Source organism: Xyrauchen texanus, chromosome 12 (assembly GCF_025860055.1).
Source record: "Xyrauchen texanus isolate HMW12.3.18 chromosome 12, RBS_HiC_50CHRs, whole genome shotgun sequence".
In the NCBI taxonomy this organism is placed as follows: Eukaryota; Metazoa; Chordata; class Actinopteri; order Cypriniformes; family Catostomidae; genus Xyrauchen; species Xyrauchen texanus.
Genome location: NC_068287.1, coordinates 33,125,557 through 33,143,627, shown reverse-complemented (window position 1 = coordinate 33,143,627; position 18,071 = coordinate 33,125,557). Strand labels below are relative to the sequence as shown.

General features: G+C 36.7%; 1 protein-coding gene across 1 annotated transcript in view; it reads left to right on the top strand.

Annotated features, from left to right (window-relative positions):
* The first annotated feature begins 3,662 nt into the window (after positions 1 to 3,662).
* LOC127653308 (ATP-citrate synthase-like) overlaps positions 3,663 to 18,071 on the top strand; it is a 42,703-nt gene continuing 28,294 nt past the window's right edge. Inside the window, exons 1-2 of the mRNA XM_052139954.1 lie at positions 3,663 to 3,811; positions 17,891 to 18,061. Of these exons, the coding sequence (XP_051995914.1) occupies positions 17,903 to 18,061 (159 nt within the window). The 5' untranslated portion in view covers positions 3,663 to 3,811; positions 17,891 to 17,902. The remainder of the gene's footprint in view (positions 3,812 to 17,890; positions 18,062 to 18,071) is intronic.

Here is an 18,071-nt window from a genome sequence, read left to right as displayed (position 1 = left end):
CCCTGTCTTTCTGTTCTTGTTTTTTGAAGAGTGAATTATGGTCTTGACATGGTTTACATTTAATTTATTCATTAGGTAGATTAAATAGAGCGTGCATATAATCATTTGTTTCGAATAGGTGGTTGCAAGCTCAAAGTTTTCCCCTTAAATTGGATTCCCTCTTTGCCCAAATTGAGTATGTATAATTGTAGCTAACCGCTGACCTGATGTCATATCTGTTTTATAAGTTTATAACTATTTAGAGCAGAAGTGCATCTTCCTATTTCACTCGAGGATGTCTGAATCTCGGTTTTGCATTTTTCCACATGGTGGTGACTTACCAACAATAGCTTGAAGACTGATATTTGTATTATATTCACACACATTACACAAACATACGCTGTATACAAGTAATTTTAGCCTGTTTGCGACTGTAGCTAAACTGTTATCTTGACTGAATTGGCCAAGCAGAGAAGTCTTCTGCAATAATGTTTTGGTTTAAATATTCCCTTCACGTTTATTTCTCATTACACAAGACTAGACAGAGAATCCATGAATGTGCATTTGTTTCAGCTTGCTCAATAGTACTCTCACTTGAATTCCCTGCCAAGAGTACTCTCACTTGAATTCCCTGCCAAGAGTAAGTGTCATTCCAGTGCATATGCTTGAGGGGAAATTGATGTAGGATGAATAAATGCAAACCCACTTATACCTTAAAATGTAAAAATAAAGAATTCTTGTTTAAGTTTGATATTTGTTGAATTGTCGAAGTTGTGGTCAAGTATAAAAAGTGTGTTTGCATTATGAACATCAGAGAAGAATGGAAAGATGTGAGTCGGCCAAGAATTTGGTCCAGATTTATTTGTCACTAATTTATTTCACTGCAATCTTTAAGCAAAATGATCCCATTTCAGGCAGGTGAACTTCTCACAAAAGTCTTGCATCTGCAAACACTGTTGACATTCAGCAGTCAATGGCAGTGTTACTATTTAAAGCCTGTACAGTTTTGTTTAATAAATATATAAATTCATGTCATGTTTCTTGGCTGGAGCTTTTTAACTGACCCATTAAGTGATGCTGCTGTGGACCGAGGAACCATCTAGTGTTTTAGCAACAATAGCCAGAGTTGCAAAGCCCTATAGAGCGAGAGAGAGAGACATCTACATCACACTGATATTAACTGACCAGAATGTTAATTTTATTTTTGGCTTCTTCTGAAAGGGGAGCATATGCTGGTTTGAAAGCCTCTGTTCATTTTGCATATTGATTTAACAATTCAATATTTGGTTGGCAAATATGTACCTTATTTGGTAAAGATGAAGGGCTGTTGCATTAATGGTTCTTGACTTGAGTTTGTCCTTTTGTTGTACTTAATGTTGAGTGTGTGTGTTTGTATATGTGTATATATATCAGTAGGGGAGAGTGGGGTAAGGTGAGCCTACGAGTAAGTTGACCCATCCCGTGAAGCTAGGCAATTGTACATATGTTTATCATGATTTATCAGATGTTGTAAGCAGGAAGTATCCATTGTATTTATCTGGCTGTGAAGAGGAGAAACGCATAGAAAAAGAGGTATGTTTTTATGCAACATGTTATTTTTTTTTTTTTTTTCCAGGTTTACTGATTGTTGTGCCAAAGCAAATTTGAGGTGCAAAATGGTGTATTAATACCATTGATCTTATTACCACAATATTAGCAATGAAGTACTAAGCTAGGTCCTTTTTTTTTTTTTTTTACTTGTCACTATTGGGCAAAAGAAAATATATACACTCATGAAACCGTCTTGGGAAAGGTGAGCCACTGGTTTTTACAGTTTACAATGTTTGCTTTTAAAAGAGAGATTTTTTTTGTTTTCATCCATGATTTTAATACTGCATAAGTTTGTGTAAACAAATTGGTTCCAATTACTTTTTTTGTTTAACATATTTGAAGTTAAAAGAAGACCTAAATCTGGAAAAATTCTTTAGGTGAAAAATTTAATTGGTCAGTTTAACACCAGATGGCGCATATTACCCCTAAATAAGGGCTATGGATACATTTGTATATGTTTGTGATGGCAGACACCTTGAAATAACTGTAGTTCTATTCATTTTACCTCGGTCTAATTTTTCCTTGTATAAGAGACTACATATGTAAAAATTTGCTCTTGCATAGGAGACAACATATGTAAAATAAATTAATTACTGTGCAAAAAAAAGTCTGTAAACCAGCACCAATTCTTCTAGTTAAACTTGTGCAAAGACATAGAGAAGCATTTTTTTTAAAGAGGCGCTCTCAGTAATGTTTTGGTTATGTTGTCTTGGATTTACACTGACACCTAGAGGCGTGCATACAGTATCATTCAAACAATAGTTTTTAGATACTGTTGCCATTGTAGAAATCACAGTTATCCATGATTACACGACATGCGTTCGCGTGATATGAGCGTGAAGCGATCATCTGTGTTCCGCAACTCCTTTCGTGTCCTATAATAACGTATAACGTGTGAGTGAAGGCAGCCGGTAAGATGATGCCCCCCTAGGGAGTTGGTGCCCTACGCAGACTGCGTAGTCTGCTTATAAGGAGCGGCGGTACTGATTTAATACGTTTTTAATAGGTAAAAATTTTCTTTGGGAGTAATACTTTTTAAAAGAGGAAAAATTACTGAGTGACATCTGTGTTTTTGTTTTTGCACCTATCAATATAATTATTATTATATTTTGAAAACATACTGACTATACAACTGCCTAAATATACTATCTAGCCTATATATCGTTATACATTTCTCTCTCTCTCTCTCTCTCTCATATATATATATATATATATATATATATATATATATATATATATATATATATATATATATATTAGATAGATAGTGATATATATGTTTGACCAGTGTTGGGTGTAATCTGATTAAAAAATAATGAATTACTTTAATATAATTACTTTTAGTCAAAAAGGTAGTGTAGTGCATTACATTTTAAATTCAGATTACAGTTACTGACTTTCAATGAATGTAATACTTTTACGTACATTATATGGTTGTTTATTTCTAATGTATTATTTATGTAGAGTAGCCTACATTAATTATGCCTTGTAACGAGTCATTGTGAAGGAGAAATGTGAGATGCCGAGTCACGAGTGTATGACTTGTGTATAAAAATGAACAAGGAAGAAATATGAATTTGAATAGAAAAGTGTTTCAGAAAGTAATTTGAAAGTAAAGTAATTAGCAACGTGATTATTTTTTCAGTGAAGTAATTGGTAATCTAATTAAAATTTTAGAGAAATTATTCATAATTTGTAGTGGATTACTATTAAGAAAGTTACCCTACACTGTAGGCCTATTTGACCTACATATTTGGGTGAATGTCATGATGCACTTACTGTCTATGACTGTTTACTTGTCTGGCAAAATTTAAATGTGGCAATTCAGTTTAGAAGTCACCACTTTCAAAACTCAGTCCACATTGCCCATTTGGGTCATTTTCCGAATTTATTGGGGTTCAATGAAGCTCGTTGCTAAACACACAATAGGCAGTCTCACGGTGCAGCAAGATTGGCTAAACGGCATGGAATTAGCCAATCAAACAATTATCCGATGAATGGTTCACCGTTAAAGTGGGCGTGACCTTGAGAAACATGGCATGGCGAAAGCCAATCAGAGAAAGAAGAAATCAGCCAAGGCCATCGTCAGATTTCGGCGTAGAGAAAACAGGAACGGATGACAGAACAGTGAGGGAGGAAGAAAGTGTCTCCTGCAACCATACATATCTCGACTGTCAACACACTGCACATCGGAACTCTCTGGAAGGAGAATACCTGCAATCCGGAAACATACATAAGACTGGTAAGGAACTTTTGTGATAAATGTATTAGTAACACAAAAAGTGACTACTGAAAACAGTTCGTCCATCATTGGGACTTAAATATAGCAAAGAAAGATATGGGCCGGACAGTATAAAAGGTACATTGCCACAGCTCTGTTTGTTTACAAAAATCTGTAAACATCCTTGACGAACTCTGACATGGCTTATTCATGTATATTGTTATTAGTTCCTTTAAATAATTATATCAGGCACTCACGATAACAGATCCGAATACAGACAGGTTCTACCGGTCTTTACTTCAGATATTAATGTATGAATTGCTCCTGTCACATCTTTTACGTATACGGAAGTGTAAGGTGTATTTGTTCTTCTTGATAACAAACCAAAACACTCATCACGCGTTAAAACGCATTCATTAAATAATTGTTTCCTTGTTGCTGGAGCTCGGTCCACTGTTTTAAATGAATGTTACAGGTTTAATACAAGTTAAGATCATTCTGCAGCATTTGTGGCATAATGATGAATAACACGAAAAACAATATTACAGACTAAATTTAACAATAGAAGTAAATGGGGCTAGTCCATAAATGTTAAAATACACACTGTTTGATAAGGATAGCAACAAGACGTAAACATTATATGTGTTAATCTTATTTTAGTGAGATAAAATCAGGGATTTACTGGTTTTACAGAATTTACCAGATTACAGGGTTGACCGGCATTACAAGTTAAGTTGTAATATTGGATAACATTTTACACTAATAATGTTTGTAATCGATTTTATGACGTAAAAATCATGTTAGCACGTATAATGATAACATCTTGTGGCTATACTTTTGAAACTCTGTGTATTTGAATGATTATGGACTGGCCCCATTCACTTTCATTTTTTTTTTTGTAAACGACGGACAAGTCAAAATATTTTTTTTGTGGCACTCAACAATATTCTACAAATCCTGTCAAGTAAGCTCAACTTCTATTGAACCAAAACATCCCTTTCAGTTTTATGAGTAAGGGAGGAGATGGGACGTTTAGGCAGACAGCAGTTAATGTAACAGACAGGATGCTGCATTTGTGCTCTTTATATGAATCTAGCTAATCAGTGAGGACCAAAATAAGCTTGGATAATGTCAGTCACCCTGCACTTTAACATTAGTGGGCTACGAGACTGATTGCATTTTAGTGACTGCAACATGTCGTTAATAAACTGTCTTTAAAATTTGATGTATTATCTCAGCATCTGTAGAGAAAGGAAATGTAACAGAAACCACTCATGTATCAGATATATCTGTGGTTGCATGTAGAGTGTAATAAGATCAATATCTTTATCACACCACTCATCCCCACATCTTTCTTATGTGTGGAAACGCAGTCATAAATCAGCTTTAACACTACTGTGCCACAAAACCAGCTGCGTGTCCCAGTATGAGCATGTCCGCACACTGGCCAGAAACCAACTGGTAATTTTGTATGCAGGAAATCAATAGTAAGACGGTATGCAGCCCTATCTGTAATCTAAGGAATTAAATGGAACAACGGATGCTGTAGCTGCGACTAGCCACTGTGTTTAGAAACATATTCCCATTTTTTTCTCTTGCCCATTATCCATCTTGGCCCTTACAAAAAATACCATGGTAATAGCATCATTTACCATAGTTAGTACAGTTATTGCTACCCCGGTAAAATAATAAATATATGCAATGTAATTCAGACAGTCTAGAAAGCCTTCTAAAGCTTTTTTGACTATATTGGTGGCTAATGGCATAATATTGTTCAAGTTTTACTGTACAACAGTAATTGTAGTAACTGTGGTGTTTTGTCAGGAACTATGTACATTTTTGTTAAGTGTGGGATGCAAATGTAAACCTCTACTCACAGCAAGGATGGAATTTTATATGCTACTTTGTAACATGCATATATGAAAGACCTGCTTTTAAGGTGAATACTTTTAATTGAATATGCATGTAACACGTCAGCAATGCTTTATGATGCATTTATGTTGTACTTTGATCGCCTGGTAATTTTAGAAGGCCTACAATAATCTATTTTTGGCTGTAGTGTTTGTCAAGCTAGTTATCTGTGTTAGGTTAGGTTAAGTTATGCTTTATTATCCTGTAGGGAAATTGTCTTGAACCCAGCAGCTGCAGTAATACACAAATACATGCATACAAACATTATATATATTAGGGCTTGGCGATATGGCAAAAATTGTTATCACGATAATCTTTTTCATATTGTTCGATATTTATCACGATATACATTTACACATTGCACTTTCTTTTTTTTTATTTCAAAGTTGACGGAAGAAAGGAAGAAAAAATAAATTCTAAACAGTCAAAATAGTGTCTACAATACTGCTCAGGGTGTCCAGAGACAGCCAAAGCAGTGGGGTCTGTGGGATCTTTTACCAAAATATTAAAATATTTTATAGTTTATCAATTGAAATGAATGTTAAAAGATCATCTGTTTGTTCTGAAGCATAGTGACAGCAGTCCAGTGTTTGTTGGAATATTTTTACATTTAAAATAAAATATTTTTTATATTTCTTTAGATTCAGATACCCAAGTATGGGGCATAGAAGCCCTTGTGACTGTGGAATGATGCTGAATGTGGGTTCAGGGGTGTCCCAAGAGAAAATTTAGAAAAGTTTTTTTTTTTAATATTTTCATTCAAGTGAGAGACTAGTCTACCAACTAGTAATTTTAGTCTTTCTTTATCCATTCCAGACATCTAATACATTTTCACAAAATTAGAACCGAAATCGATTTGTTTAATATTAAAGGCTTGTAACATGCTGATTAATAAAAATAAATTTAGAAGGGAAAAACGTTATGGTCTAAAAGGTGCTTTGAAACCACGTTAACTCATGCGGAGCTTCATGTCTACACACATGCAGGGAAAAGAGGCAATGCGTGCGGAGCGGGACAGGGCAGATATGATGCATGTTTGTTGCTAGAGAACAATATTTAAGATTACAGCGCAGAAAGATCAGAGCTGTTGTCCACATCACTGTTGTTCTGTCGCGCTCTTCACTAGAGACGATGAGAGGGCACAACCGTTGTCATGAAATCTTGCGGTGCGGATGGAATCAATCCGGTGACCGACGCAACCTAATCGTTAGCAAGGCAGCTAGCATTAGCAAGTTCATCCAGTCTGACCCTACGTTACCACTGAGTGAAGCTTATAGCGTTTTCAATTCATTCCTATGAAAGCTGGGTGTCATGCTCACAAGGTGGATCGTAGGATTGGCAGCGGTGCGGAGCAAACTCTCTCCTAGCTCTTTGAGCGGATTTCATCTGCCCCAGAGGAAACGCAGCCTGAGAAAGCCGAACTGTTTGTGTTTTTGCGACACGCAGTAAATATTGAAAATTCCTCAAAAGCTTATCGTGGATTTTCTTTATCGTGATAAATATCGATATCGTTTTATCGCCCAGCCTAAGTAGAGAAAATGGGAAATGGTCTGCCCTTTTATTGCGCTTTTTTTTAACCTTAGCGGTTTTCAAAGCATTGTACACTGTGACTCATTCATACACACACTCGCACACCAATGACAGCAGAGCGGTCATGCAAGGCGCTAGCCTGCCATTGGGAGCAACTTGGGGTTCAGTGTCTTGCCCAAGGACACTTTGACATGTGGAGTCATGTGGGCCGGGAATTGAACCGCCAACCCTGCGATTAGTGGCCAACTCAATACCACCTGAGCCACAAATTGCTGGAGAAATTGCTTAAATATAATCTAATTATTATTGATAAAGTCGTCGTCTTATTATTATTAATCTTATGCTTATTATTCTTATTACTACTACTACATTGAATATAAAATTTTTACATCACACATGGACATATCACCATTTTAGTTTGATTTATTGTGCATTTATATATTCATTTTATGTCAAACATGTCAAATTCAGTGATATTCTACGTTTAATATTTCATTCCTTTTTTATGATTGGATTCGGGCCCCTACATGAATAACAACAGCGAGGACACCTACATTTCATTCAAGGTAAATTAAAATGAGGGTTAATTAGGCTAGTGTGTAAATGTAAGTGGTAATATAAGCCTAAAATTCAAAAAAATTCAAATGATACGTTAGAGTGTTTCGATAACATAGCAGTGTGTTAGTGAAAGAGTGGAAAAATAAGCATTTATAAAGTCATAATCAGCCATTTTACTCGTGATTTGTGTGACAGTGAATAATATAAACACTTCTTCTAGTGCCCCAAGTGTTCATTTCACCAGTGAACTGGGGCAAAATGTAAAATGAGGCACGAAAAACTCAGTTTGCCAAAATTTGTAAATTAATGCCTACAAGTCCACTGTGGCCAAAGCAGTGACTCATCTGTTTCTGTTGGCTGATGCCTCTACATTGATTATGCGGGTCAATGGCTAATAGCCTATATTATAGATGAATCAAGATGAAGCAGAGGTGGGGGACTCGAGTTACAAGACTTGACTCAAGTCTCATTCAGGTCGCAACTTGCTTGATTGAAGTAAGAAAATTACTTTACTTTGACTTGAGAGTAAATTAATTCAGACTCGAATTTGACTTGAAGTGGAGGACTGAAACTACAAAGAGAAGCATGAATGTCAACAAAGGCAATCGGAATCTGTTATAGAAAAACGTTTAAACTAACAAAGAAAATTTTCGCTCCTGTTGATTTCAGTCAGCTCTCATGGAGACAAACTGCCCTCACTGTGAGAGAATGAGTCTCAAGGCGCTTTGTTCGCAAATCGCCCTCGTTCTGAGTGATGATTCGGCCTCCTGTGCCCTCCCACCCGCCTCTTTGGCACACACCCCGCAAACTCCTCAATCTCCATGTAGCGCATCTATGACAATACATTATGTACGTGATGAGCTCCGGCCTTCTGCAGTTGTGCACGGCATCATCTCGTTCGGCAGTTCTGACACTGGGGATGATGTCATGTCTTGCTGAGTAGTCATTGGATGACGCTACCGCCCCTTCCCCCAGCGAGGACGAGGAGCGTGTACATGCCACTGACAAGGAGATGCTTCACATCCTTTTCCAGGGCAGTCGAAGAGCTCGATCTTGAGTGTTCTCCTCCAGAGGAACTTGCACAATCTCACCTTGATTAATGGTTCCTGCAGACTGGATGTCCCCGCAGCTGGTTCTGCCCCCTTCTTCCCAGAAGTTTATAACGAACAGTCAAAATCCTGGTGCGTGTCCTATTCAGCTTGCCCGTGCAGCGATTCCATCCTCTCTAATGTGCATCACAGGGAAGAAAACTAACCCCTGTGGAGGAGGATGTAGCGGCACACCTCTACCCGGCGAGTAGCAGGGTGTGAAAATCATGGCCCATTTATCCTTCCAAGCTGTGTTGACTGATGTCCACACTGGCTGGAAGAGCATACTCAGCAGTGGGCCAAGCTGGTTCGGCACTCCACTCGATGGCGGTGCTCCAGGTCTTTCAAGTCAAGCTCCTCAAGCAAATGGACGAGCAAGGCTCCGATCCAGGGACATTCAAAGAGGTCCGCGCCGCTACGGAATTCACTGCACCGGCCATTGGCAAGTAAATGAGCAACATGGTTGTTCTGGATCGTCACATCTGTCTAACCCTCACAGAAATGCGTGATAAGGAATAAGCCGCTCTGTTGGAGGTTCCAGTGTCTCCATCCGGCCTCTTCGGTGGCTCTGTGGATACATTTTTCATGCATTACATCATGACGGCAACACTCGCAGGCTATGAGACACTTTATGCCAAAACAGAGTAACAATCCCCATATGTGTTAGCAGAACACAATGTCTCATTCCCTTCGTCTCAGGGAACCGAGTTTATGTACGTAACCGAGATGTTTTGATGCCCAAAAATGCTGTCTACTGTTTGTAGGCAGCACACGAAGTCTTGAGACACAGCCAAAGTCTAACGCCAGTCATAGTTTTCATTTACATGAACCAGAGTGTTAAGATTGCAAAAAAAAGTTGTTTAAAGTATGTTTGCAGTGTCACGTCATTTCTGAGAACGTAGTGTCTCATAATGACTTGACTGTTTTTCATTTTCAATAATGTGTAAACAGTAATACAATTTTTGTTTAAAAATTAGTTATTGTGACATTAATTAATTAATATGCAAGAATGAACTGAAGCACAACAGAACCGCCAGCACTACTGATTGGTGCCTGTGCAGTTAACACTGCCAACAATTAACAACTCACAGTTAACAACTCTCCAACCAATTTTAGACACAATAATTTAGATTGTATTTTCATTTCAATTTTATGTAAGTAACTGAATTTTATTTATTTATTTTATTTTCAGATATTCATGTAGCACAGATATGTATATAATTAATATGCATGTATGTAGAGATATCTATATAAGTTCATCTTTTCAGGGTAAAAATAAATATGTAGCCCAAATATTAACTTTTATTTATGTTTGGTTCTGTGATTTTGACTTGACTTTATACATATCAGGACTCGACTTGACTTGCTTGATTTGTCTGCACTGCGACTTGATGGTTAATACTTGAGACATGCTTGTGACTTCAAAATGTGTGACTTGCCCCCACCTCTGAGATTAAGATTGATACAGCATTGTGAGTGTGACCCAGAGAGGATGAGTTTCTGAATACATGTTCGCTTCTCCGTACTTCTAGCAGACACTTTTATAAAGTATGACTTGCAAAGGAGAATAATGCAAGCAGAAGTGAGTAATTCAAGGGCTAAAATAAATCAAGTGCTACATTACTATATTTTAATTGATTACTTGTATAGTGCAAGGCTAGAGCAGAATTTCTATAGGAAAGGGGCAAAAGGCCTAAACTCATCTTATTTTTATTATCTCACCAAAACAAATAATTTTCTCGTTCTACTGAATTTTGTTTGTTTTTAGAGGTCACATTTGAAAGCATCCTTTAATTGCCCTAAGTTCTAGCTTGACTGTGTTCCAACACAGCACTTGCCTCATAAGAATGCAGCACATAAACACCCCACCTCAGTATGAAAACAATCACATCTAAACCTGATCTGACTGAGACCACTTGTCCCAACTTTTATGACATGTTTAAGTTATACATTTTGAATAACTGATTTCAAATCAACTGATATGCATATGTATCCCATACAGTACTCTATAAATAGCTAATTCTATTTATAAACATACCACACAGCAAAGATATCTTGGTGGATAGGTAATGTGCAAGAAGGGTGTTGGGGGTGGAGTGGTCTCTGTTCATTAGTAAATTGCTCAGGTCAAGGACTGAACACTCTGTTCTTCTCTGCATGTCCAGCCACATCAATTTTAATTGGATAATGGGAATGGTGAAAAACTGTGTGATATTTTAGAAATTTATTTTTTTCGAATATCAAAAAGGAGAGAAAATGCCATTTAACTTTGAGCGTTCTTGTTTGTCCTTGCTGGTAGAAAGTGAAAATATGTATTTGTAGGCATATGTCTTTTTGATTAAAATGAAGACATTTTATGAATCCTGCAGTCTGATTAAGATGACTACAGAGAAGGATGTACATTGGATTTCATTGCCATAATTACAGTAGGATGTCATAAGGAAAATAATGAAATTGCGAAACAGAATTTTGTTTTGTCGGGAGACAATGCTGCACATGAAATCAATAAAAGTTCCTTGTTCTTTTAATTTTAGATGTTTGGTTTTGTGAGTTTTTATAGAGCCAGATTTCTCTTGTGCAGTTTGAGAATAAAACCACAGATTTTTATCAGCTGTACGGGAAACCGTGACTCCCGTAACTGCTGCTGTCCTTATCGGCTGGTTTATCATCTTGCCTTACTCTTTCCCTCATGCTTTTGTTCATTAAAAGCCTGATATAATATATATATTTTATATGTAAGTCTTTGTTTCTAAATTGTGTCTGTGTTGTTCTGCTAAATTTGACACAAGATATTTGACTTTCCGTTCCATTCTCTGCCGACCAGTTTATTTTGCCTCTTGACTTTCAAACAAAGGTTAAATGGTCACCCCACTGACAGTCTGGTACTGCACATTCTGAAAGGTCTCTGGCAGGCTGATTACGTCATCAGAATGAGACCGCAGCCTGCCAGTCACAAATGCATTCATGTATGAAAGTTTCCATTGAGAGCAGGTCTTGGTATTCATATCTAGTAGTAATAGACCTTTTCCACAGACTGCGATGAGGCATTTCTGCCTTATTATCAGCGTGAATCTCTCCAATTTTTTTATATTAATTTTTTTTAAATATTGAGTGTAAATTTATAACATTATGCTTTGTGTTTTATTACCCTGGAATTAGTTTTAAAAACTGAATTACCACAGCTGCGATCTAACTGTCTTAATCCACCACTCTCTCTATTTTTTTTTCCTCTTCTGGAAAGTCATTCAAACGTAATGGAGGATTTGTTTTTCTTTTGGATTGATTGCAAATGGTTAAGTGGAAAAAAAATATTTGCTGTGATCTTCCATTCACTCCCATTCATTGCTGTCAAAGTAAACCCTGCAAACGTTTACTTCTGCGTTCCAAAACCAGGAGTGTGTAAAAGGTCTATTATAGGGTTTTTTGGGGAATGGTACTGTGTTTATCTTCTTGTGATCAACAGCAGCTTCTCATACAGAAGAAGATGTGAGGATCTTGTGGAAATTAAAAGTTGGCTCTGAGCATTTATATATTGATGACTCTAGTTTTAAACATTTTTATTATAATGGCAAAATGTATATTTCATGGGCCCAGATCTGTGGAAATGTTTTGAAGATTAGCCTACTTGTCGATGTAGCTCTGTGGTATATCTGTATCTTATGTGGTCTGTACCTAATTACATGTTTAAAATTGCACTCTATAATTTAATATGTCATCTTGGACTTACACTGACACCTGTTGCTGGATTCACAAAATATTCCTAAGAAGAAAATGTTTCCTAACTTCCATTTTCTTCTTCATTTCTATCTAAATAAGTTAAGAATATTTTGTATTCCTGAAAAAAACCTCTAAGTTCTTAAGATTGTTGCTATAAGGAAAACAAGAATAATTCAGTTAAAATCGTTGTAAATATCATCGTAATTTAGGATAACCACACAGTTGTCTTAAATCCCAAAAGGTAAGATTTTGCTTTCAAACTATGTAAACATTATCATGAAATTCAAACAATAAATGTTGTTTTGAAGTTTCTTAATGTTAATGCTAGTTAATTCAAATGGATGAGCTACATAGAGCACTCTCTCTGCGGTCTTTGGAGTCCATAGAAACATCATTAGAAAACTGAGATTATCTTTTCCACTCCATCCACATCCCTAACAGAGTTGGCCACAGCGTAGACCCTTTCCAATACCCGCCCTTACTTTGTGACGTGATATAATTTTAAGCTCCCCAAGGGGAACGTTTTTCCTTGCAGTAATTTCCTCAATGAGAACCTCCAGCTCTTGGCTACCAAAAGTTTTGTTTCTTTTCTTCCATGTCAAAAGTACATTTTCTTATGACAGTTGGTGTCATTAAACTAACACATATTACAGACTTTATATTCAAACAATTATTGTGAGGTGGTTACAAAAAAGGTTAATAGATAAATACATTGGTTGTTACCAGTGTGGAAGTATTGAATTTATTGTATTAGACAAGGCAAGCTTATGAGCAGGCTAATAAAATCAGATTATTTCAATGACTGTCAATTTATTCTTAAGAAAAATATTAAGATACACAAGTAGTATTCAGCTGATCATGGGAATCTAATATGGCAGTCCCCATGAGGGGACCCTCTCCATGTAGATTGTAACGGCTTTTATAAGGCTACTGAAATGACTGGAGTCTTCATCTCATGTGAGCTGCTAATGATTTTATACATATGCTTAAAAATTAATATTTATTTCTTAAGGAGTAAAACCTTTTTAATGAGGAAAAAAATCCCTGAGTGCTCCTTCAATGTGTTGATGCTTTTTGGTTTTCGAGAGCTCAGCAGATTAGTGCTGTTCACTGATGTACCTGATTGTACTTCTATTATCTATCAATCAGACTGCAGAAGTAATGTTGCCCTCTTGCAAAACAGGTGCAGGGTCTTGTGCTAATCAAATCAGGGTTGGCACCCAGACTATTTTTAGCTGCCATCTCTGATTCAGGGAAAGGTAAAGACTGAGACAAGGGGATGAGGTGATGGATGAAGAGACATTGTAAGCAAAGAAAGTGCAGGAAATGTACAGATGCTACGAATTGTTAAAGAAAATTAATCATTTACTTTACAACAGTTACTTCTTTAAAGACCCCTCTCGATGAGTACAGTTTTCTGTTGTTTGCTGATGTACTTCTTATTGAAACAATATGTTAGGGACATTTTTAAATGGCCAATAGCCTTTAGTTTATGCCACAGCTGTGAATTATGATTAGTTACTTTCTATTGCTAGTTAGTAGCAGGTATTGGGGTAGCATTTTATTAAACCGTGAGTGTTTAATAAAGTCAATTTAAATGTGCATGGGTTCCAAGGCTACAGATTACAAAAATGACGTAGGGGTCATTGGCTCCTAAACTGAAACACCAAGGAGCCAAATGGCTGTTTTTAGTCACCAAATCACAGAAATGCTCGATTTAGATTGCTGTTCAGAAACAAGATAGAAAGCTGAAAAAAAGGAAGACAGCTGATAACCCATTAATGGGAGGTTTAATAAACAGAATATATTGTTGAGAAGATAAGTTTGCATTCACTTTTGTCTCAAATATTCACACCCCTTTCATAATTTATACATGTATAAGAGATAAAATGTTTTTTATAGTACTGCCCTTCAGAATCCACATTACAGATAATTACATAAAATATAGTAGTATGTTGCCTTCTTGAGCATCAATAAATACAAATGTACAAGTGTCAACTTGATCTCACACACACACACACACACACACATATGACATATATGGGTATATTTTTTATAAGTTTAATTCAGACAAGATATTCACTGCAAATCCTATTAAAAGGGTTTTTGTCTTGTTTTCCATTTAAAAATATCTAAAAATCCTTAAAACAAGATACATTTAATTTAGAAGCAACATATAAGATATTTAGACTTGCTTTAAGAGAATGTATCTTAAATATACAGGAACTGTATTTTGTATCCAAGTATTTTTTTACTTGTTATACTTCTGCGAGTGCAGTAAAGACAAAATTTTTTTTTTTTTTTTTTTTTTAAAGGATTTTTAGATTTATTTTAAAATATTTGTATTTTTAATGTTATATTCAACATTCTCAGATAACAATTTTTTCTTCTGCAGTATAGTTGCTAAAACATGTATGTTGTTTTAAGAGTTTTGCATATCTATATTGGAAAACAAGCCAAAAAACAAACATATCAAAAACGTATTTTGTTGCAGTGTATAATGGGGCGAAGACTACACCTCTCTCACATTTCTGTTCACTTCAATCCATCTTTAACTCACAAAAAAACAAACTCTCATAATAAAGCTGTGTATTGCCAATTTTCTTCACGATAAGAAATGCACAGTGACATATTATGATTCAATAAGTCATGAGCCATTACGTTATAATCAAGCTGCAGCAAGTTTTCACGCTTGAGGTATGAATGTCCCCGCGAGAGAGTTTGCATCAGCTGGGTAGGTTACAATCTCTCCCTTCAGATCGGGACATTTGTGCAACTCATAGAAAAGGAGCTGACCACTCAGATAAATGCCAGTTTCGGAGTTTGTAGTTATTTACATGATCTGTTTCCGTATTATTTGAACTTTTAATAAAGCTATAACGCTTTAAATATAACTGCATTAAAGATGTCATGCCGGCCGGGGTGTTTCCTTTAAAAGACACTCGACGCGCAAGGTTTTTCTTCAGCGGAGTGGCAGCTCCAGCTCCACTTATTCCACAACGAGAGTGCTTCTGTATTTACTGCTGCAATGCTGCTCTCATCATTAGAGTTTAAAGTGATCTCATGTTACATTAAATTAGATCAAATGTCTATTTGACAATGAAAATGTTTGTTGACAATTTTTTTATTGTCGACATTGTCGATAACATCGACTAATCATTTGGGCCCTAGCCAACATCAGTCTCTCAAAAGACTTTATGACCACAGACATCAGATCGACAGGTTTGTAGTCATTAAGTTCCTTGATCTTGGGTTTCTTTGGGCCAAGGATGATAGTGGAGCATTTGAAGCAGCAGGGAACTTACCACCAAACAACAAAAAAAAACAGTTAAATCCATTAGGAGAGTAATATTACTCCGCTGCTGTCCTGACTTCTGAAATCGTGACTGGACTGACTTAACAGTTGTTGCTGTTGCTGTTGCACTCGCTTCCCGCTTCTCATCCAGATCTTCATTCTCAGCTTACGTATACAGTGCATCCGGAAAATATTCACAGCACTTCACTTTTTCTACATTTTGTTATGTTACAGCCTTATTCCAGAATTGATTAAATTCATTCTTTTCCTCAAAATTCTACAAACAATACCCCATAATGACAACGTGAAAGAAGTTTGTTTGAAATCTTTGCAAATTTATTACAAATAAAAAAAAATAAAAAATCACATGTACATAAGTATTCACAGCCTTTGCCGTGACACTCAAAATTGAGCTCTGGTGCATCCTGTTTCCACTGATCATCCTTGAGATGTTTCTACAACTTGATTGGGAAGGGTACAGAAAAATGTCTGCAGCATTGAAGGTCCGAATTAGCACAGTAGCCTCCATCATCCGTAAATGGAAGAAGTTTGGAACAACCAGGACTCTTCCTATTGCTGGCCGCCCGGCCAAAGTGAGTGATTGGGGGAGAAGGGAAGAACCCGATGGTCACTCTGACAGAGCTCCAGCATTTCTCTGTGGATAGAAGAGAAACTTCCAGAAGAACAACCATCTCTGCAGCACTCCACCAATCAGGCCTGTATGGTAGAGTGGCCAGACGGAGTCCTCAGTAAAAGGCACATGACAGCCTGCCTTGAGTTTGCCAAAAGGCACCTGAAGGACTCTCAGACCATGAGAAACAAAATTCTCTGATGAAACAAAGATTGAACTTTTTGGCCTGAATGGCAAGCATCATGTCTGGAGGAAACCAGGGACCGCTCATCACCTGGCCAATACCGTCCCTACAGTGAAGCATGGTTGTGGCAGCATAATGCTGTGGAGATGTTTTTCAGTGACAGGAACTGGGAGACTAGTCCATCCTGATGGAGCATGAGATGTCCTGCAAAGAAGAATGGGAGAAACTGCCCAAAAATAGGTGTGCCAAGTTTGTAGCATCATACACAAACAGACTTGAGGCTGTAATTGGTGCCAAAGGTGCTTCAACAAAGTATTGAGCAAAGGCTGTGAATACTTATGTACATGTGATTTTTAATAAAAGATTTCAAACAAACTTCTTTCACGTTGTCATTATGGGGTATTGTTTGTAGAATTTTGAAGAAAATAATTAATTTAATAAAGTTTTGAATAAGGCTGTAACAACAAAATGTGCAAAAAGTGAAGCACTGTGAATACTTTCCGGATGCACTGTATGACGTAAACACACAAGGATGAATGACAAATGCCTGCGATTTCGTGCCAAATCCGACCCAACAACTCAAATTACCTCAAAATAAAAATCATTATTGTAGGCTGACTGTAGTGAATCGGGATGAGACAGGGACGTGGTTTTGAACATGGATTTTTTAAGAACTCACTCAAAAATTAACTTTGTAAAAAAATATTACATGGCGCAGCTTTAAGGAAAACGTAGGGACTTTTTTTTTTTGTAGCTTTGTGTAAAAATACATGAAATTTAAAAAAAAATGACATTGTCAGGTTCAGATCATCTCTGTGGAGGATGTCATGAAGTTTTTGGCCAAAAACATAGTTAAGTTAATGTAATGTAATTTAAGTTAAATCAGTGTTAAAAATTCAAAAGGGTCAAATTGACACAGAAGAGCAAGGAAGGGTTAAATGAGTTACTTTCATTGAGCCAAACTTCCTGGTCAATGTCCTGGTTACTAAGGATCTTTTTTTTTTTTTTTTTAAACGACTGACTATCTGACTAAAGACTTTATATCACAGTCTTCCGGTTTGCTCTTGAGGAAAGATCAGTAACTTTTGTGACGCGTTTGGAAAGCTGTTTTTCAATCTTTCTTCTTTTGATCTCATATGGCTGATTGTAAATAAAGCTCTGAGTTGCTGTGTCAATTTCTCTGCAGTGGTTTAACAACATGTCAGCCAAAGCTATATCTGAGCAGACGGGGAAGGAATTCCTCTACAAACACATCTGTACTGAAGCCGCTGTTCAGAACCGTTTCCGCTATGCTAATGTGACCGCAGAAACTGACTGGGAACGGCTTGTCCAGGATCACCCTTGGCTTCTGACGGAGGTAAGAAAAC